Source organism: Piliocolobus tephrosceles, chromosome 14 (assembly GCF_002776525.5).
Source record: "Piliocolobus tephrosceles isolate RC106 chromosome 14, ASM277652v3, whole genome shotgun sequence".
In the NCBI taxonomy this organism is placed as follows: Eukaryota; Metazoa; Chordata; class Mammalia; order Primates; family Cercopithecidae; genus Piliocolobus; species Piliocolobus tephrosceles.
The window spans coordinates 1,284,301-1,304,291 of NC_045447.1; the positions used below are offsets into that span (position 1 = coordinate 1,284,301).

Here is a 19,991-nt window from a genome sequence, read left to right on the forward strand (position 1 = left end):
CTCACCACATTTTAACTTGGTAACTTCTACAAAGACCCTATTTCAGCCAGGTGCGGTGGCTCACACCTGTAATCCCAGGGTTTTGGGATGCCGAGGCAGGCAGATCTCCTGAGGTCAGGAGTTCAAGACCAGCCTGACCAACGTGGCAAAACCCTGTCTCTACTAAAAATATAAGAAAAAAAAAAGTTGGGCATGGTGACGTGCACCTGTCATCCCAGCTACTCCAGAGTCTGAAGAAGGAGAATTGCTTGAACCCAGGAGGCAGAAGTTGCAGTGAGCCGAGATTGCACCACTCCACTCCAGCCTGGGCAACAGAGTGAGACTCTGTCTCAAAAAAATTTTAAAAAGACCCTGTTTCCATATAAGGTCACATTCTTTCTTTCTTTATTTATTTTTCCAAGACAGTGTCTTGCTCTGGTGCCCAGGCTGGAGTGTAGTGGCACTATCTCTGCTCACTGCAACTCTGTCTCCCAGGTTCAAACAATTCTCCTGTCTCAGCCTCCCAAGTAGCTGGGATTATAGGTGCCTGCCACTATGCTGGGCTAATTTTTGTACTTTTAGTAGAGACGGGTTTCACCATGTTGGTCAGGCCGGTCTCGAACTCCTGACCTCAGGTGATCCACCCCCCACCCCCCTCGGCCTCCCAAAGTGCTGGGATTATAGGCATAAGTCACCATGCCCGGCCCACATAAAGTCACATTCTGAGGCACTAGGGGTTGGGACTCCAGCCTAAGAATTTAAATGTAAGGGGACACAAGCCAGGCCATTTACCTAATCTCAGGCCCTCCCTGCAGTGGACATGCATGGAGTCACCTTTTCCAGCCTTCTCCCTGGACACAACTGCAGTCTCTCATAGACCGCAGTGGCCATGCCACACAGTGGGGCAGCCAGCTCTCACTTGCCCTTCACAGAGAAACCGGCCGGGCGTGGTGGTTCGTGCCTGTAGCTTCAGCACTGTAGGAGGCCAAGGCAGGCGGGTCTCTTGAGCCCAAGAGGTAGAGACTAGCCTGGGCAACATGGCAGGACCCTGTTTCTAGTAAATAAATGAATTGATTAAACCAAAAAATAAGGAAGCTATTGGGCTGATTCCCAGGTGGGCGAGGGCACAAGGGAGTGTTGGATGGCCACTGCCGCTCCACAGTCCACAGCCCATGCCCACAGAACGCAGTGGGGCCGCTGCCGCGATGAACCGAGTCTTGTTTGGTTTGTTTCTTGAGACAGGCGCGAGGTGAACGGTCTTCCTGTATCTTGGCATTTTCTTTTTCCTTCCGAGCCTCTGGTTCACAGCCTCTGTCCGCGCCGTCGTTTTTCCTGTGGGTTTGTGAGGGTGCGTCTGTCAGTGTTAAAGACACGGGACACCCGGGCAGCAGAGCTGGGCTGGGGGCCTGGGGCTCCTCTGTGGTCGGCCATTTGCCTGCCAGGGATGTGGGAAACCAGCGAATGGAGCTATAACCACAGTGTCGAGAAAGCCAAAATACTAGGTCTTGGAATCGAGGTGGAGGCAGGATGGAGGGAAATTGAGGCTCAAGGACACCAAAGGATAGGGGAGCCATGTGGTATTTCCAAGGCTCCGTGTGTCCAGGAGCCCTGACTGGCATGGTATCCAGAGAAATGTCAGGCTGGGCTGGCTGGGGCAGCACTGGAGTCCGGTCCGCCGGGGACGGGCGTGGGGACTATACCAAGGCCCTGGGGAGAAGGTGAGCAGGTGAGCAGTGCCACCTCAGCTGCCCTGTCCAGGCTCGTGAGGCACCACACCGCCTGGGGGAGGTATGGCCAGGCCAATCCTGTGGGCACCCCGGGTGTCTGGGTGGAGTCTCCCCTTGGTGTACCTCCCTGGGGCTGCCCCCCAAAGCATCAGGGCCCAGGTGGGATACAGGCACAGTTGGCGACGCCAAAGGGCCAGACTGAACTGTGGGTTCCAATCACGCCAGGAAGCTCAGAGCAGGCTCACACCTGTGGACCAGCACCATCCCCTGGCCGCTTTCTCTCAGCCACGCAGGCTGTGGCTTCTACCCCCCTCCTGCTGCTTCTTTTTAAAGGTTAAGGGGTGGCGGTAAGAAACCTGCGCTGAGCGCCAGTGGGAGGGATGGGAGGTGGGGTGGAGACCTGCACTGCCGGCCAAACACCAAAGCCAGGCTGGCCTCCCCGCCCTGTTGCGGGCAGGTCTGGAATTTGAGCCCCGCCCTGAACGGGGAGGGCTCTGCCTGACTGCTTGGTAGCTGGGAAGGGGCGGCTCCCCCAGGTGGGCTTACCACCCTGGCAATGCTCTGGTGCTGCAGATGGGGAACTGAAGCTAGGCTGGGCAGGCCATTTCTCCTGCTCACCCACACCCACTGGTTTTCTGGGCTGGGAGCCCTGATAAGCGGTATTTGCCGAAGGAAGAGCCATAGGGCAGGTTCTGAGCTGGGTTCACAGTGGAGGTGGTCCGGACCCAGAGCCACCCCCTCCCCAGGTGACACTCCCTGCACCCTTCTGGCCTGTAGGCTCTCCCTGTGCCCCGCCCCCTGGTCTCCACCCACCACGCTGGCTGCCAGTACACTCAGCACCGGGTGGGTGGATCTGTGTGCACCAGACTCAAGTCCAAGGCAGCCCCCCACACCATTCCCCCACCCTGAGGTCACACCCTCGGGCCCAGATACCCCGGGGCCAGGCTGGTGTTGCTCAGGCAGCTGGCTCTGTGCGCTGGGCAGCTTCATCTGCCCGCCTAGGTGGCTCCACGGGGCGGGCCCCTTGGCCAGGGAGGGCGGGGCGCACAGGGAGACTTAAAGAGCGACCCAGGTCCCCACCCGGGCCTGACCGCGCAGCTCCCACCATGGCGGAGACCAAGCTCCAGCTGTTTGTCAAGGTGCAGGGCAGACTGAGCTGCAGGGAGGGTGTCTGGGAGGGGGTGCTCTTCTGGGCTTTGCTTTCTGGGGCAGGCTGTGGGGTGGGCCTCCCCAGTAATGTCTGAGCCCCTCCCTGTGGGTGGCTAAGGGGACTTGGGCAGCCCTACAGAGGCTGAGTAAAGTGGGACCCAGAAAGTCACCCAGAGAGGGGTCCAGCGGCCCTGGTCCTGCTCCCAGCCTTGGCTCCTGGGCCCAGCCCAGTCTTCTGGAGGAGAGCCCCTTGGTGGGGAGGTACCAACCAAGCTGCCAGTGGTGGAGCTTAAGGTCAGTGTTCCAGGATTGGGGGTGCTGGGCCAGGCAGCCCCATCAGCTCTCAGGTCGGGGACTGGCATGTGGGGGCTGGTGTGCTGCTGGCCACAGCGCCCAGTCTCATGTGTGAATCACTCAGAAAACAGCTTGTGGGGCCCACCCCACCCCTGCAACCAGCTTTTGGGGACTGAGCCCAGGGCCTGGCCTGTCCAGGCTCTGATAAGATTCCAGCGGCCAAGCCTGCTTCAGGCCTCAAGGCTCCCAGCAGCTCTGCGTCCCTCCCCATGTCCTGGGGACCAAGTCAAGGGCCCTTACTGGGCATTTGGAAGTCGCGCTGACCAAGCTGGAGCTCTGGCATCCCTCCAGTCCCGCTGGCAGTGGGAGGCAGGTCCCGCCCAGCCTGGTGGCAGGATGCCTGGGTCTGCTCCCAGCCCTGACCTCCCCCTCCTCCCGCCCGCCGCTCCACCCACCCAGGCGAGTGAGGACGGGGAGAGTGTGGGTCACTGCCCCTCCTGCCAGCGGCTCTTCATGGTCCTGCTCCTCAAGGGCGTACCCTTCACCCTTACCACGGTGGACACGCGCAGGTGAGGCGCCACCCTGGGGACCCCTGCCTGCCCTCACCTCACACACTGGTGGACCGGCCTCCTCCCACCCTGCTGCTGCCCACAGGTCCCCGGACGTGCTAAAGGACTTCGCCCCGGGCTCGCAGCTGCCCATCCTGCTCTATGACAGCGACGCCAAGACAGACACGCTGCAGATAGAGGACTTTCTGGAGGAGACGCTGGGGCCACCCGAGTGAGAGCCTGAGCAGGGTGGGAGGGGAAGAGGGGGCGCCCAGGGAGGACGTGCGCAGGACAGAGCCCAGGAAGGCGCTGTGGGGTACTGTGGGGCCGAGACGGGGCTGCCCCCAGTCTGATGGAATCTCTCACCCCCTCATCCCGCAGCTTCCCCAGCCTGGCCCCTCGTTACAGGGAGTCCAACACCGCTGGCAACAACGTTTTCCACAAGTTCTCCGCGTTCATCAAGAACCCGGTGCCCGCGCAGGACGAAGGTGAAGCGGGGACAGGGGGTTGGATGCCCAAGTGGGAGGGCGTCCTGGGCCGGGTCCTCACCTCGCCGCCCGCCCCTAGCCCTGTACCAGCAGCTGCTGCGCGCCCTCGCCAGGCTGGACAGCTACCTGCGCGCGCCCCTGGAGCACGAGCTGGCGCTGGAGCCGCAGCTGCGCGAGTCCCGCCGCCGCTTCCTGGACGGCGACCGGCTCACGCTGGCCGACTGCAGCCTACTGCCCAAGCTGCACATCGTCGACGTGAGCGCGGAGGGAGGGCGGGCGGGCAAGCCCGGCGCGCTGGGGAACGGCAGGTCCTGACCGCGCCCCGCGATCCTGCCCGCAGACGGTGTGCGCGCACTTCCGCCAGGCGCCCATCCCTGCGGAGCTGCGTGGCGTCCGCCGCTACCTGGACAGCGCGCTGCAGGAGAAGGAGTTCAAATACACATGTCCGCACAGCGCCGAGATCCTGGCGGCCTACCGGCCCGCCGTGCACCCCCGCTAGCGCCCCATCCCGCGTCTGTCACCCAATAAAGGCCTCTTTGTCAGGAGTGAGGGTATCCTGACATCTGAGGGGTCTCGTGATCACTTTCCATCCCCAAACCCCAGGGTGGGACGCTCAGCCTGATAGCCCAGAACCACAGGGGCAGGAGAGCCGGGGGTCGGGCGGGTCCCATCCTCCATGTTAAGAACGCGCAGACTCCAGGTCTCCTGCAACCGGTGGCCTCAGGGATCTCCAGGACCGGATTGGGCTCCCAAACCAGTCAGGCTGGGGTGGGGCGGGGTGCCCCGGGTGGATGGGGGCTGGTACATTCCTCAATCCTGTCCAGGGGCAGGCACTCCCCTCCCCGCAGGGCAGTTCCACAGCATCTCAGGGTCTGCACAGGCCTTCTCCTGTGTGCATCCTCCGGGCTCTGTGCCCTGCCTGGGTGCGGCCTGGGAGGGTGGGAACAAAGTTCTAAGCCTTGGGGAGCCCTGGCCCTGCCTGGCTGGGCCCCTCTCAGCTCCTGGGCTGGCAGGGCTGGAATAGCTGGACGGTCTGAGAGTGCTCACCTCCCTCCAGCCCAGCAAGGAAGTCTCCAGGGAGCTGAGATGCTGCAGCATCTGTTCACATCCTGTGGCCCCACACCTAGAGTGCAGGCCCAGGGGCATTCCCTGATCCCTTCCCAGGCTAGTGCCAGGAGTCAGAGCCCCACCAGAGCCTCCAACAAAGGGAGCGGTTTATTTGACAGGGGAGGAACTTGAGGAGCCGCCTTAGTCCTGGCCCAGGACAGGCAGGTGGAGGTGGTGGTTGGGGGGGGTCTCTGATGAGGGCCTCGAAGACTGCCTGTCGCCTCACAGGCAGACTCCTCGTGGGGCCACACTTGTGCTGCACCTTCAGGTCTCATCAAAGTCCACACCACCAGCTGGTTTCTTACTGAGAAGGAAGAAGGGTGTCACTATGGCACTATGGTGTGGAGAAAGGGGTGGGGTCCAGGGTTGGACCCTGGGTACAGGAAGGGGCCGGTGGGCGGGTACCTCTTGAACCCAGGGTTGATGAGTGACTCTCCCGGACACCGCCTCCTGACCCCAGGTCCAGGGCCACCTCTCTGGGGATCTGGGTCTGGGGGAAAACAGGATGGGGAGGCTCCTGAACCTGGCAGCATCCCAGCCACAACCTTCTCCGAATAGACAGGCATTCTCTCTGGAGCATGAGGCTTGTTCAGGGGAAACTGAGTTCCAGATTAAAGCGCATAGCCCTACTTGAGTCACAGGCGTACATGCCTTACCTGGTAAGAAGCACTGAGGCCCTGCAGGCCGGGGAATCTTCCTGGGGCTGGCAGCTGTCTCTTCTGCAGCTGGGGAGGAAAGCCCATGGAAACCCCACTCAGTGCCAGGAGTGGGGGCAAGAGCAGGGGACCCCAGTGAAGGTATGAGGTGCCCACCCCCAATCCTACCTGCCAGTCGCCGCTCCAGGCTCCACACGCGTTTTGCCAGGCCCAGTGTCAGCGCCTGCAGTCTGGAGGCTGCCTCTGGGCCTGGTACCTTGGAGAGGTCAAAGGCCAGTGCCAAGGGGCCCCCTGAAAGGGTCAGGGATGCTCTGTCCTCCTGCAGGGTCAGAGCCACAGCTTGCTGCTCACAGGCTGCCCTGGAAGAGGAGAGGTGCTGAGAGCTGTGACAGACCCTCCTCCTCCCCACCCACCTTCCTCCCAGCTTGGGTCTCACCTGAACCGGGGGGTGATGTCCTCAGCCGCACTCAGACCAAAACGGGCTTTCTAGAGAGCACAGGTGCTTGTCACCAGCTGCCTGGAACCTGAGACCCACTAGGAGCACCCGAAACCTGCCCGACCCCAGAGCCACTTGGGACCCCTAGCCAGTGTGAGGACTAAGCTACAGGGCGGGCAGAGGGTGTCAGAGCTGTCTGGGGAATCCCAGATGTCGGTCACCCCAAACACGATCTGGACTGCAGGGAGGGGTGTGGCGGCTCCCAGACCTGCCCAGTTACCCACGAGGGCCGCCAGGCTGTCCGGCGTGAAGCAGGTGCTCCAAAGCTCCGCGGCGTCGGTCACGCTGGGGGAGAGGGCCTGTCAGGCGGGGCCGCCCGCGGAGCTCCCCGCACCCCTACCTCCCCGCGGACCCCCCACTCACTAGAGGTTGAAGCCGCCGCCTTCCCCCTCCCCGCTTCCCTCCCCTTCGCAGTAGCACACGAAGCGGGGCGGCTCGGGGCCCGGCGGCAGCGTGCAGAGTGGCGGCGACAGCTGATCCATGGCGCCCGGTGAGCGGGAACTCGGCGGGGCGGAGCGGGGCTTGGGCGCCGGGAGGGGCGGAGCTATGCGGGCCCAGGGTTCCTGCGCGGAAGAACGGCTTCCGCAGCCGGGTGCAGGCCAGTCGCGGGTTTAGGGAGCTTGCGCGGGGCGGAGTCTGGCTGGGGGCGGGGTCTTTAGGTGGAGGCGGGGTTAGGGGTGGGGTTAGGGGCGGAGCTAAAGGCACAGGCCGGGCCGGGAGGACCCGGTACCTGCGCGGGCTTCAGGCAACTAGAGGCCGGGTTTAGTGCGCGGGGCGGGCCGGAGCAGGGCGTCCTCGGTCAGGGATCCAGAGGCCCTGCTCCTAGCGCTGACCTCGCCGGCCGTGGGCTTCGCGGCGGGATCCTGGGCTCTGGCCCTCGCGCCCGCGAGCAGTCCCACTCGAACCTCGCCCCCTCCCGCCCCCGCCCCGGCTCCATGTCTAGCGGAGCCCGGGTTCCCTCCGTGGCGCTGCGGGCACGTCCTGGAGCCCCGCCCTCCCATCGTCTTCACACACCAATGGGAAGCCTCCTAACCCTAACTGTAAGAAGTTATGGTTGGCCCGGCAAGGTGACTCACGCCTGTAATCCCAGCACTTTGGGAGGCCGAGGCGAGCAGATTGCCAGAGTTCAGGAGTTCGACACCAGTCTGGCCAACATGGTGAAATCCCCTCTCTACTACAAATACATAAAAATTAGCCCGGTGTGGTGGTGCACGCCTGTGAGGCAGAGGAATTGCTTGAACCAGGGAAGTGGAGGTTGCAGTGAGCCGAGATCGCGCCACTGCACTCCAGCCTGGGTAACAGAGTGAGACTCCGTCTCAAACAAACAAAAAAAGAAGTCACAGTACAGAGCGATCCCCAGGGAGGAAGACTTCTGCGCTCTCTGTCCTGTCCATGGTATTACTCCAGCTCCTACGTGCGTGTTGTCCTAGGCCTGGACATCAATCAACAGACAAGGTCTCTGACTCCCTGGAGCTTGTAGGATCCAGTAGGAGAGACACCACACTCTCAGGCAGGGCCGAGCGCCAGGAGAAACTGCAGCGGGTGCTATGAGGACAGGAGGAAGAGGATGGCTCCCACCAGGGACAGGGAGATCCCACGCAGAGGCCTGGCCACATAAAGAACAGTTCTGTTCAAGGCTTGGCAAGAAGGCCAGGTTGGCAGCATGGTGCTGTGGGGAGGGTCAGTGGGCTTGTAGGCTATGCTTCTGTATGGGAGTGCTCCCACAGCAAGCCTGCCTCACCTCCTCCTGCTTCCCAGTTCACTCCCAGTCCTGGCTCCTGCACCCTGGGCCTCTGCACATGCTGCTGTTTCTGCCTGGCACACCCTTTCCCCAGATTCACATGCTTCCTTTGGGTCTTTCCTCAAAAGTCACTTCAGCGAGACCTTCCCTGGTGGTGTTCTGACATTTCAGCACGATGCCCAGCTCTCACATCCCGCTCTCCTGTCGTTTTCTTATTTTTCACTCTTCTCACTGTAGAAAGTACACTTTGGCTTGCTTGATTCTGGCAGTTAGCCCCCTGTTAAACTCTCCTAGGTTTAGACCTTTCTGCACTCCCCTCGCCTTGGGCTGGACTTAATTAACAACTTCCTTCTGGCAACCAGAATAGGACAAAATTGCTCTTGAATTGCTGGGTGTGACAAGAGGCAGTCCTAAGGGGATGCCGATGGCCAGCAAGGGAGCTGGGAAGCTGACGCCCCAGCTGAGCCTTACTATGAGACCACATCATCGGCCAGCAGCTTGACCACAGCCTCCTGAAACTTTGTGCCAGAGGCCCAGAGTCCTGCCCTGCTGACACTGGGAGATAATGCACTCCTGCTGGGTTAAGCGGCTGCATTTGGGGTAACCTGTCACTCTGCAGTAAGTGACCAGGAGGTCACTTATTTATCCTGCTTATTGTCCATCACCCCAGGAGGTCCATGAGGACAGGGATTTCTGTCTGTTTTACTGCCAGTGTATCTGTCTTTTCAGCACTTACACGATGCCTAGCACGTACAGACACTGAATAAACATTGTGAATGACTGAATGAAGGGGGAGTGGCGGCTGTTGGAGGTTTAAGCAGGGGTGGATGGGAAGTGGCACGTCTGACTTATGTGTGTGAAGTCCGTATTCTGTGCTGTAAGGAGAGAGGACAGGAAGCTGCAGAGGTGGGGGAGAGGGGTGGACCATGAGCTCGGAGTGGAGGTGGAGAGAGGAGGAGGCAAAGAACGATCAAGGATGGCCCCGGCATTTGGGAAGAGGGGAACGGGGAGATTCATCCCCAAGATGACTGGGGTGGGGCAGATTCGGAGAGGATTGGGGGGCCTCTCCTTTGTCATGTAAACTCTGAGATGCTGGCTGTAGTAGGCCCTAGATATCAGGCCCTAATCCTTGGGACCTGTGAATGCTGTTGTTTATGGAAAAGGCTGGGCACTGCATTCCAGCCTGGGCAACAGAGTGAGATCCTGTCCCCCTCCCCCCCAAAAAAAGGAAAGAAAAGAAAGGGGTCTTTGCAGATGTGCCCTTGAGATGGGGCGATTATCCTGGATTACCCAGGGAGGCCCTCAGTGTCATCTCAAGGACCTTATAAAATTCAGGCAGAGGAAGCCTTGAGACAGAAAAGAAGGCAGTGTGGCATGGAGGGAGGAACTGGAGCAATGCAGCCACAAGCCAAGGATTACAGGCTGCTATCAGAGGCCAGAAGAGGCCAGGCCCGGTGGCTCAGGTCTGTAATCCCAGTGCTTTGGGAGGTTGGAGTGAGAGGATTGCTTGAGGCCAGGAGTTCAAGGCCAGCCTGGGCAAGACAGCAAGACCCATCTCTTAAAAGAAAACATTAGCCAGGCATAGTGATGCATGCCTGTAGTCCCAGCTACTTAGGAGGCTGAGGCAGGAGGACTGCTTGAGCCCAGGAGTTCAAGGCTTCAGTGAGCTGATTGTGCCATAGTACTCTGGCCTGGACATCAGAGCAAGCCTCTGTCTCAACAACAACCACAACAACAACAAAAGAGAAGACAAAGAAGCTAGAAGAGGCGAGGAAGGATTCTACCCTTGAACCCTCAGAGGGAGCGCAGCCCGGCTGATACCTCGACCCTAGTAAACTGATTTTGGACTCTGGCTTCAAGCTACAAGTTTGTGATAATTTGTGGCAGCCGTAGGAACTAACACAAGACCAGAAATAAAGATTAGTTACAAAACATGACAAGAAAACTGCAAAACCTTCATTTAACTAGCCTCAGGCTGGGTCTGTGTGTTTATTTTACGCTTTGGCTCACACAAGACCAGAAACAAAGATTAGTTACAAAACATGACAAGAAAACTGCAAAACCTTCATTTAACTAGCCTCAGGCTAGGTCAGGTGTTTATTTTATGCTTTGGCTCACACCCTAGTGTCATGTCCTGTTTAGTGGCTCACATACACCCTAGTGTCATGTCCTGTTTAGTGGCTCACATCGGGCCAGCTTCAGCTACTGGCAGCTTTTGCATTGGCTTCCACGTCCTTCTCTGCAATACTTTTTTTTTTTTTTTTGAGATGGAGTTTTGCTCTTGTTGCCCAGGCTAGAGTGCAGTGGTGCTACCTCAGCTCACCACAACCCCCGTCTGCCGGGTTCAAATGATTCTCTTGCCTCAGCCTCCTGAGTAACTGGGACTACAGATGCCCACCACCACACCTGGCTAATTTTTGTATTTTGTAGTAGAGACGTGGTTTCTCCATATTGGTCAGGCTGGTCTTGAACTCCCGACCTGAGGTGATCCGCCCGCCTTGGCCTCCCAAAGCGCTGGGATTACAGGCGTGAGCCACTGCACCCGACCGTGGGAGCAATTTTCAACGCAGGATACATTAATACAGTGTATGAGATACAAGGTTAGTGGAGCTTTGCAAACAGAAGGGGAGGGACTACGAAGTCCGCACACACACACTTGGAGTCGGTGACGGAGGCAGAACAGGGGAGGGAAAGGGCTGACCTGGCACCCAAGGCATAGAGCACCTGGAAGCTGGGCCAAAAAGAGGAGCAAAAGGTACGGAGAACGACTAGGGGAGTGGGGGCCAGTCAAGGTTCGGGGTAGCAGAGGTCAAGAACCAAGGGAGGTATCTGAGCAAGACTTCAGAGACGGAAGTGAGTGGGCTGAGTGGCTCTGGGAGAAGGGCAGTCTGGGCAGGGGTGACCTGGGCAAAGGCCCTGAGACACGCAAGGGGCTGGCAGCAGGGTGGAGAGAGAGGCGTGGACGGTGGGTCAGAGGAAAGCCTAAAAGAGAAGACCTTGCTGGCCACCATCAAGACTTAGGCCTTTACTCAGTGCAATGGGACCCACTGTGCGTTGTTGAGCAGGGGGGCCTGATCTGACACGTCTTGTGAATCCATCCCCTGGGCTTCTGGGTGGAGAACGGGCTGAGCGTGGGAGGCGAGGGACTCGATGCATCCAGGGCTGAACTGCAAGGCATTGGGGGCTGACCACAACTGGACCCACAGCCACCCCCAGAGGCTGCCCCACCCTGGAAGGAAGGAAAAGGCATCCCTGAGGCTGTGGAGGGCAGCCTGCATGTCCTGGCTCGGAATCTTCCTGGGGATGCAGTGGGGATGCAGAGCCACTGTGCTCAGCCGAGTGGTGTTTTCTGTTTTTTTTTGTTTTTTGTTTGTTTTTGTTTTTGTTTTTATTTTTGAGGTGGAGTCTCGCTCTGTCGCCCAGGCTAGAGTGCAATGGCGTGACTCAGCTCACTGCACGCTCTGCCTCCGGGGTTCACACCATTCTCCTGCCTCAGCCTCCCGAGTAGCTGGGACTACAGGCGCCCACCACCACGCCCGGCTAATTTTTTGTATTTTTAGTAGAGACGGGGTTTCATCGTGTTAGTCAGTATGGTCTCCATCTCCTGACCTCATGATCTTCCTGCCTCGGTCTCCCAAAGTGCTGGGATTACAGGCGTGAGCCACTGCACCCAGCCCGAGTGGTGTTTTTTAATAAAAAATTTTCTGAGCTGGGCCTGGTGGCTCACGCCTGTAATCCCAGCACTTTGGGAGGCCAAGGTGGGTGGATCACTTGAGGTCAGGAGTTTGAGACCAGCCTGGCCAACATGGCAAAACCCCGTCTCTAGTTGGGCATGGTGGTGGTCACCTGTAATCCCAGCTACTTGGGAGGCTGAGACAGGAGAATCACTTGAACCTGGGAGGTGGAGGTTGCAGTGAGCCGAGATCCCTCCCCCGCCCCCCCCCATGGGGGAAAAAAAAAAAAAGCAACAAACAAAAAAAAAAAAAAAAAAAAAAAAAAAAAAATTCTGACCAACTAAGAAGCAGAAATCATAGCATACTGCGCCCCATAGACCCATCATCCAGATTAAACAACTATCAAAACGTTGACAAATTTGCAACCAGTATTATTACTATTTTTATTATTATTTTGCTGAACTAGGTACATTACAGCCAGTAGGCTATTTTCCTTCAAATTCTTCAAGACTTGTCTGTAAAAGACAATACTGTCCTACATAGACTCAAGGCAGGGCAGAATGTTATGCAGCACCTCCTGTCCTCCTCCTTGCCCTCCACTCTCGGTGGGCAGTCCCTGGGTCAAGGTTGGGGGTGCTTCCTTGGTCTCCGGAACAGCCAGGCCTGTGGGGCGGGACCTGGAGCCCGGAGTCAGGGGCGGGGGGAACTGGGTGACCCGGCGGGGAGCCTGGGGATGGAAGCCGCCGACACTGAGCCGGCCGGTCGCCTGGGAGGACCCTGAAGGCCACGACCCGCGGCGGTGTCCGCTGGAGCCTGGGGCGCGCAGCTGCCTGGTGTCCGTGTCCCGCCCTCCCGGCGCCTCCAGTCTGGGGGTCTGGGTCCCTGCAGAGGTAGAAAAGTCCCAGAGCTGGGGCTGGGGCCCGCCCTGAGGAACCTCCCTGCTGCGGAGCCGAGGCTCGGTCCCTCCCGAGCCAATGCCTGCCCAGACAGGCAGCAGGGGGTGACCCGGCCTCTTTCCCAGGGCGCCCATGTACCTGGCCGGCCCCGCCACCCCTCCCTCCCTCCAAGAAACGCACAGTGCCATAGGCACTCAGGGGGTTTATTGCGCTTGGGGCCAAGGTGTGGAGAGAGGGGCTTTTTGGGGAGGGCTGGGCGCACGGAGCAGCTGACCCCTGCAGGCACTCAGGGGCTGGACCCCTCACCGCAAAACAAGGAGCAGGTGGGGGGCGTCCCTTGCCTCCGCCCCTCCCGACGCGCAGCCCCGTGGTTCCCCAGGCTGCTGCCGCTCGGATCCGCCCGGATGCCCCATCACGCCGGCTCTCGCCCCCAGCTGTCCCGAAGGTAGAGGGCCCCACGGTGCAGCCCACGGCCCTAGGAGGGCCCATCGTCCGTGGCTCCACATGGCCGTGGTCTACTCACCCGGGAGAGCGCGCCCGCACACTGATCTGCAGAGAGAGTGGGCCTGAGGCGCCCCCCTGGCGCCCTCTTCCTTGGGACGGAGGCCCCCGACCTGCCCCAACGGGATCTCCTCCTGGGAACACTGCCCTGTCTCACCCTCCCCCGACCGGGACAGGCTGGGTCTGCCCCCAGCACTTCTGTCCCGAATCTGAAATCAGTGGAATGACTAGGGCCTGGCCCTCCCAGCAGGGGTGTGACCCGGACCCTGGCCCTCCCAGCAGGCCTGCGGGCACCGCTCACCCAACTTCCGCAGCAGGACGCCCTGGCTGGGGCTCAGGCCCACTTGGGGCGCCAGTAGCTGCATCTTCTGGGCGCCTTCCGGAAACAGCTCCGGGGCTGGAGCTGAAGGTGGGGAGGGCGGGTGAGCTAAGGGGAAGGGGTTGGAGGGGCGAAGAGAGGGCGAGAGGGGCAGGGAGGGGTGAGAGGGGCGGGGAGAGGCCGGGACCCGCGGTCACAGACACCGGGAGCCAGCGGTTCCGCCTTCCCCGCCTTCCCCGTGCAGAAGGCACTGGTGCAGGCACAGGGGGGACATTCCAGACCCCAGGCTGGAGGGTGTCTGGGCCTCCGCCCCGCAGCCCGCCCACCGTAGAGCTGTAGTCACTGGTTCTGCAGGCCCCCTTTCCGCGTCTCCAAGTACAGCAAGGCAAAGTGCTGGTAGTTGGAGAAGGCCACTCGGATATCAGTCAGCGCCATGGCTGGAGGAGCCAGAGCCGGTGACCCCAGGCCCAGGGCACATCCCCCCAGCGTGGCACCCCTCATGCCCTGGCCCCAGGTGCCAACCCAGCAGCCCGAACAACCCCCAGGGTCCCCACCCCACAGCCCTGCCTGCCACCCCACCTTACCTGGGTTGCTGAATTGCCCCCTACAGCACCCTTGGTGAAGGTTGTGCCCATTTCCTGGCACCCGCCATCGGACCTGGGGAGGAGGAGCCCCAGTCCCCTGAGTGGCCACCCCTGCCCAGCGCCCAGGCCCAGAGCCTACCTTGCTGTCTCTGAGCCCAGGGTCCCCTGTTCACCTTCACAATCCTTAGAGAACATGGGACTTTAGGATGACCTTAGAGGTGGGGACGCTCCTGCTGCGGGTGGGGGGGTGTATTAAGTACCTGCTCATGGGCACACAGTCTAGAATGCAGGGTCTCCAGGTCCCCCTTCCAGACACAGACACATAGAAGACGCACACATACACACATGCACACACACAGAGATACACACACAGATACACTGACAGACACACACAGATACACACACACTCACATAAAAGACATGCAGAGATAGACACACTCAGAAACAGATACACAGACACACAGACGCATACAGCGATACACACACAGAGACACACACAGAGATACATAGCTACACAGAAGACACACACACACACACACGCAGAAATAGACACACAGAGACACAGCCACATACAGTAATACACACACACAGACATGCACTTTTCTCAACACCAGGCCTCAGGCTTCCTCCAGGGCCTGGGTCCCTCTGGACCCCGTGAGGCTGCCATCCGGAGCTCTGCAGCACGGAGCCCTTGAGGACCCGTGGTCTGACCCTGATGTGCTGGGGACACCGTGGTCCCTCTGGACCTTCATCTGGCCTCATCTGAGGCTGAGTCTGATGGGCTCGTGGGGTCACTTACATGGGATATCCAAACTTGAGGGCCAGGTCACTGTTCTCCAAGGGGGTCACTAAGACCACAGGCATCTTCATGGTGTCCTTGGAGTCCAGGAAGTCCTGGTCATCTGACACCACCCTGACCATGTACCAGGTGCCCTGGAACCGCAGGGCAAGTGCAGGGAAGGCTGGGAGGCCGCCTGAGCCCAGGGAGGGGCCTGAGCCCACCACGTTGTGTCCTGACACAGCTGCTTCCTGGCCAAGACAGGGGCTGCTGTACACACCTCCACCCTGATGCAGAACTGAGAGAGGGGGGCCTCAGCAGATGAGCAACTGGCCTCCACCAGCCCAGCACCGGCCTGTCTGCAGCTGGCACCCAGGGGGTACGGCTGGATGGGTGGGGCTGTGGCAAGGTCACAGGTCTATGTGGGGTGGGTGGGGGACAGTGAGGGGCAGGCAGCTGCAACTTGTCCCAGTTTTGGGCCCTGGGGAGTGATGGGGGATGCAACCGAAAAGCTAGGATGGAGGCCTGCAGTCTTCCCCAGTCAACCCCTACCCCAGTCACATGGAGCAGGTGTGGTGGGGGGTTTCCCATGGCCCCAGCCCTGCTGAGCCTGGATCAAAGACAGTGTGGACAGAGACCTGGGGTGCAGCACCAAAGCTGGGAGGACTCATTGGAGAGGAGGAGGAAACAGGGCTGGGCGCACCTGGCTAGCATCAAAGTTGGCCTGGATGGGGACCTGGGCCTGGCCTGGGGACACCCAGAGCAGGACAAGGAGGGAACTGATCAGCAGAGCCCGAAGCATCGTGCAGCAAGGTGGCATGGCGTCTCCTTGGGACACGGGAGCAGGACAGAGCTGAGGTGGCTCCTCTGTAGGCTTTATGCCCCCGAGGTGCCCTGGGGTGGCTGGCCTGGGACTGCACCCACTGTGACAGGCTTCTGATCGAGCTGCACGCTGCAGTGCTCTGGCCTGGCTCCCTCCACCCAACCCCAGCCATGCCTTGCCTTTCCTCCGGGGTGGGGCCGGATGCCTGGCAGCTGAGGGTAGTTCTGATGGGTCTCTGGGCTAGGGGGCCTGCAGCTCACCCCATCCTGCCTCTCTGGCCTTCTGCAGCCCCTCTGGGATGTTGGATCTCCACTACCTTGAGCTCAGGCACAGCCCTAAGCCCCCTTCTCCGGGAAGGCCACCCAGAAGCTCACCCTCACCTCTGACCCTCAAAAAGGTTGGTGCCTCTGCAGGGCCTGCTCAGGGGGGCCTGGTGGGCAGGTCACAGTGAGTCTTGCACATTGTGTACCTGAGAAAGTCTGCCTGGGTGGGAATCGGGGAGGGAGCAGGGTTGGGCAGGACACCAGCGGGGCATGGTGTGCCCGTGGTGCCAGGGCTCTGGCGAGGGAACAAGGCTGTGATCTGGCGGCCCAGGTCAGAGGGCAGGGGGTGTTCAGGGAGCCAGAAGGGATGTGGGGTGTCCTGTCCCCAGCCCACTCTGTCAGTCTGTCCTGATGGAGGGTGGAGACATTCTGGCGTGTTTCAAACAAATGTTCCTTTTTCGTCCCCTGAAACCCTCATCTCTGCCCAATCTCAGTGCGTTAATCCCACACCCCAAGACACCCAACAGGTCCAAAGCTCCTCTGGGGCCTTGAGCCTCAGGCCTTTCCTGCTGAGGGGGTGACAGGGTGGGGTTGGGGTGCAGGGTACCTGCCTAAGGGATTAGATGAGTCACTGACCTCCCCAGCTCAGCACCAGCCTGGTGGCAGTGGCAGCTGAGGGGGTATGGCTGGACGTGTGGGGCTGTGGGGCAGGGTCACACGACTGTGTGCGCTGGGTGGGAGACAGTGACGGACACCCCCTCCTAGCTGTCCTGACTCAAGACCCCACTGGGAGCAAACACTAGAAGGTCTGTTCCTTTGTTGACCTCAGGCTGAGATCTGATAGAGCAGGAGGTCCAGGTGGCCAAGGCCAGGACCAGGACTGGTGATGACAGCACAGACAGCCAGGAGCCAGCCTACTGACTTGCTTCCGGAGTTTATTCCGCAGAGCCAGGATGAAGCCCGAGGGGGCAGGGGTGCTTTGGCGGGGAGCTGGGGCAGGGGCTCGGGGAAGGAACAGAGTGGAGACATCCAGATCGCAGGGGTCACCTGGCTGGCCGGGGTCCCAGCTTCAGCCCTGGCGAGTCCTGGGGGGTGCAACCGAAAGCCAAGGATGGAGGACTGCAGTCTTCCCCAGCCCATCCCCACTCCAGTTGGATAGAGCAGGTGCAGGGTAGGGGGACTTTTCTCTGTCCCCAGCCCCGCTGAGCCTCGCTGAGAGAGCAAGATCCACCGCTGGGGCTCGGATCCCCACTGCCCCAGGGTCTACAGACTCCACCCTTCCCAGCCCCAGGATCCACAGACTCCACCCTTCCCAGCCCCAGGATCCACAGACTCCAGCTGCAGCCTAGGCCTCTCTCCTGGGGGTGGTGGGTGAATCCGCCCCAAGCCCGCCCTCCTGAGCTCTCCCACGGCATCCATGTTGCGTCCTCGGACTTCCCCTTCCATCCCCTGTCCCCTCCCATCCCATCTCCCCCACCCTGGTTTACCCCTATCCCAGGTGCCAGATGCCCTCGCTGCCACATGGCCCCTGTGATATAGCCCTTTGGCCTTGTCTGCCTGGGGCCTCACACCTGCACCCCCCAATCGTGAGCCTTCAGGGGTCAGCCCTATTCCAGCCACTGGGACGGGTTTTCCTTCCGAGCCTTACACCTGTGCACTCTTCAGTGTGGGCAGCCCCTGTGTCTCCTGCCCAGCCCTGGATGACGGCAGCCATCAGGAAGGATGGGTCTGCAGCACCAGGCTGTCCTGGGGCCCTGATCCATCGCAAAGTGGGTTGGGTGGATGTGTGTTGAATGAATGAATGAATGAACGAATGGAGTGGCTCACCTATTGTTCCGTCATGCACTTATCTGCCAAGAAAGAAGCCGGGGCTGTCGTCAGAACCCCAGACTTAGGCCAATTTTCCCACTGGGCTTCCTGTCCCTCCCCTAATACAGAGCTCGTCTTGACTGAGCCCCCAAACTGCACAGACCCCCCATCACCTCCCACCTCTCCCCTGGCCCCTCAAAACAAAGACAGGGTCTTTCTTCACCTCTGCCGAGAGCAGGCTGTCCGCCCCAGGAGGCTGTGCCTGAGCGCAGTATGGTTGATCCTCCTGCATCCCCCGTAGGCACCCTCTATCCTATGCTCCCCACCAGGCTGGAGCCCCACATCCTGGGAGCTGCTGGGGCCTGGCACAGAGTGGGCTCCTGGTCTCCATGTCCCCCATGGAGGGGGCTCCTCATGAAGGGGCTGCAGGAGGGAGGCTCTGACTCGAACACTCACACCCTCTGTCCCTGGCCCAGGCCTCAAGCAGGGCCGGGCCACCTCCTTCCCTCTGCCTCTCCCTGTCAGGAGACTGCCTGCCTGCCTCTAATCTGACCTTAATCCTCTACCCATCAGATTAGGACCCCTTACCGGTTTGGGGCAGGAAGACAATGGTATCCTCTGTGAAGCCCTGGGCCTTGCAGAAGGCGGTAAATTTCTCCTTTAACTCAGCCCTGGGGGTCTGGGTTCGGCCTGGGACAGAGTGGAGACGGAGCTGGCCTCAGCGGGGGGATGGTGTATGCCCTGCCCTGGGTCTTGGGGAGCCCCCTCTGGTCATGCCTGTGTGCGGGCGGCATTGGTGGGCACGTACTGTAGAGGGTGGCCATGCGGAAGTCCTCGCCGGGGCCCTTGCTGCCCTGGCTGTACAGCAGTGCATAGTGGTCGTAGTCGGTCTCCACCACTGACACAGAGTAGGTGCTGCCCCAGTCTGGGAACCCAAGAAACGACCCTGTTGCGGACTCAGCCCCACAAACCTCACCTCCGCTTCAGGGAAGAGGTGCACCTGTGGGCTGTGGGGGCACTCAGGCCCTCGGCTGGCCGGGGTTCTCCGCCACCCGGCTGCTCTCCAGTCAGTGCCCTGCTCCCACCTGCACAGCCTGTGAACTCTGTCCCTAAACCAGAATCTGGGGCAGCCGGGCTCAGAAAACCAGGATTCCTGGTGCAGCCGCAGAACTCGCTGCCAGAACCGGAAGTGAAGAGGTTTCCCTGTGGGAGCCATTCCCCAGGTGGGAGTGAGGAAACCCCTGGGTTCTGGGGAGGAGAACTGGGAGGAGGCATGTGGAGGGGCCTTGGGGGGCTGCTTATGTGGGGAAAGCTCCAGAGGGCAGGGGAGGGGCCTGGCAAGACACTGGTGGGCTCCAGAGAGGATCCAAACCCCTGGAGGAAAGGTCTCTCTGTCCCCAACACTTGTGCATGGGCAGTCATGCCCAGGCCTGGCCTTGGCCTCTGACGCTGGTGGGGCAGCCATCACCCCCCACCCCATGGATCTCCGCGGCAGGGGGCTGGCCCAGAGTCGCCCGCATGTGTCGCCCCCAGGCTGGGCTCAGGGAGCTAGTGGAGGCCCCACTCACGGGGACTCTGGTAGCTGTAGGAGCCGAGGGACCCCGCGGGCTGCAGCAGCATGGTTCGGGTCTCACACTGGTTTTTCCTGTAGGTGGGTGACCTCGGGGTCAGGGGTTAGGCCCGAGGGTGCTCCTGGACCTCTCCGTCCCAGCAGCCCACCTGCCCGCTGTCCCACCTGAGGAAGGTGGAGGTCAGGTTGAAGCCACCATCCGCGGCAGGGGCCACCACCGACTTGCACATGGACAGCGCCGCCTTCTTCTCCCGGAGCCAGCTCGAGTTGGAGGCGAGGCCCGCGCTGAACCAGCGCCCCAGGAACTGCAGCAAGCGACCCCCAGCCGCGTCTGCCAGGACCCTCCGGACCCACTGGTGCCGACCCGTGGAGGCGCCTCTGCCCCTCCCGCTCGTCTCCAACTCGGCCCCGCCCCCACGCTCAATCACGCCCCGCCCCAGGAACTGGCCCCGCCCCTCATGCCCCGCCCCAGGAGCTGGCCCTGCTCCTCACTCCCTCCCCAGGAGCTGACCCCGCCCCTCACGCCCCCGCCCCAGGAGCTGACCTCGCCCCTCGCGCCCCTCACGACCCCGCTTCAGGAGCTGGCCCC

At 60.8% G+C, this 19,991-nt stretch overlaps 4 protein-coding genes across 6 annotated transcripts in view; 1 reads left to right on the plus strand and 3 right to left on the minus strand.

Moving 5' to 3' along the window:
* Positions 1-2,796: 2,796 nt before the first annotated feature.
* On the plus strand, positions 2,797-4,730 carry CLIC3 (chloride intracellular channel 3). 3 transcript variants are annotated; one of them, XM_023227710.2, is made up of 6 exons: positions 2,797-2,845; positions 3,609-3,718; positions 3,804-3,929; positions 4,079-4,185; positions 4,265-4,440; positions 4,526-4,730. In XM_023227710.2, the coding sequence occupies exons 1-6, from the start codon at positions 2,813-2,815 to the stop codon at positions 4,682-4,684; spliced, it is 711 nt and encodes a 236-aa protein (XP_023083478.1). In that variant the 5' UTR covers positions 2,797-2,812; the 3' UTR covers positions 4,685-4,730. The 3 variants fall into 3 exon arrangements, with proteins under 3 accessions (XP_023083478.1, XP_026313308.1, XP_023083477.2); XM_026457523.1 differs by having other exon boundaries at positions 2,806-2,845; positions 4,079-4,440; positions 4,526-4,726; XM_023227709.3 differs by lacking the exon at positions 2,797-2,845 and having other exon boundaries at positions 3,394-3,718.
* A 640-nt stretch (positions 4,731-5,370) lies between these two features.
* On the minus strand, positions 5,371-7,070 carry PAXX (PAXX non-homologous end joining factor). Its single transcript, XM_023227711.2, has 7 exons — positions 6,808-7,070; positions 6,669-6,729; positions 6,385-6,434; positions 6,117-6,307; positions 5,949-6,017; positions 5,698-5,782; positions 5,371-5,596 (listed from the first exon to the last, which is right to left on the minus strand). The coding sequence occupies exons 1-7, from the start codon at positions 6,924-6,926 to the stop codon at positions 5,557-5,559; spliced, it is 615 nt and encodes a 204-aa protein (XP_023083479.2). The 5' UTR covers positions 6,927-7,070; the 3' UTR covers positions 5,371-5,556.
* A 5,874-nt stretch (positions 7,071-12,944) lies between these two features.
* Positions 12,945-15,764, minus strand: LCNL1 (lipocalin like 1). Its single transcript, XM_023227613.2, has 3 exons — positions 15,641-15,764; positions 14,959-15,092; positions 12,945-14,392 (listed from the first exon to the last, which is right to left on the minus strand). The coding sequence occupies exons 1-3, from the start codon at positions 15,755-15,757 to the stop codon at positions 14,344-14,346; spliced, it is 300 nt and encodes a 99-aa protein (XP_023083381.1). The 5' UTR covers positions 15,758-15,764; the 3' UTR covers positions 12,945-14,343.
* Positions 15,765-16,938: 1,174 nt separating this feature from the next.
* Positions 16,939-19,991, minus strand: part of PTGDS (prostaglandin D2 synthase) — a 16,971-nt gene continuing 13,918 nt past the window's right edge. Inside the window, exons 2-7 of the mRNA XM_026457500.2 lie at positions 19,568-19,883; positions 19,401-19,477; positions 18,641-18,757; positions 18,421-18,522; positions 17,851-17,873; positions 16,939-17,108 (exon numbers count right to left, since the gene is read on the minus strand). Coding sequence (XP_026313285.2) covers positions 17,851-17,873; positions 18,421-18,522; positions 18,641-18,757; positions 19,401-19,477; positions 19,568-19,883 — 635 coding nt within the window. The 3' untranslated portion in view covers positions 16,939-17,108. The remainder of the gene's footprint in view (positions 17,109-17,850; positions 17,874-18,420; positions 18,523-18,640; positions 18,758-19,400; positions 19,478-19,567; positions 19,884-19,991) is intronic.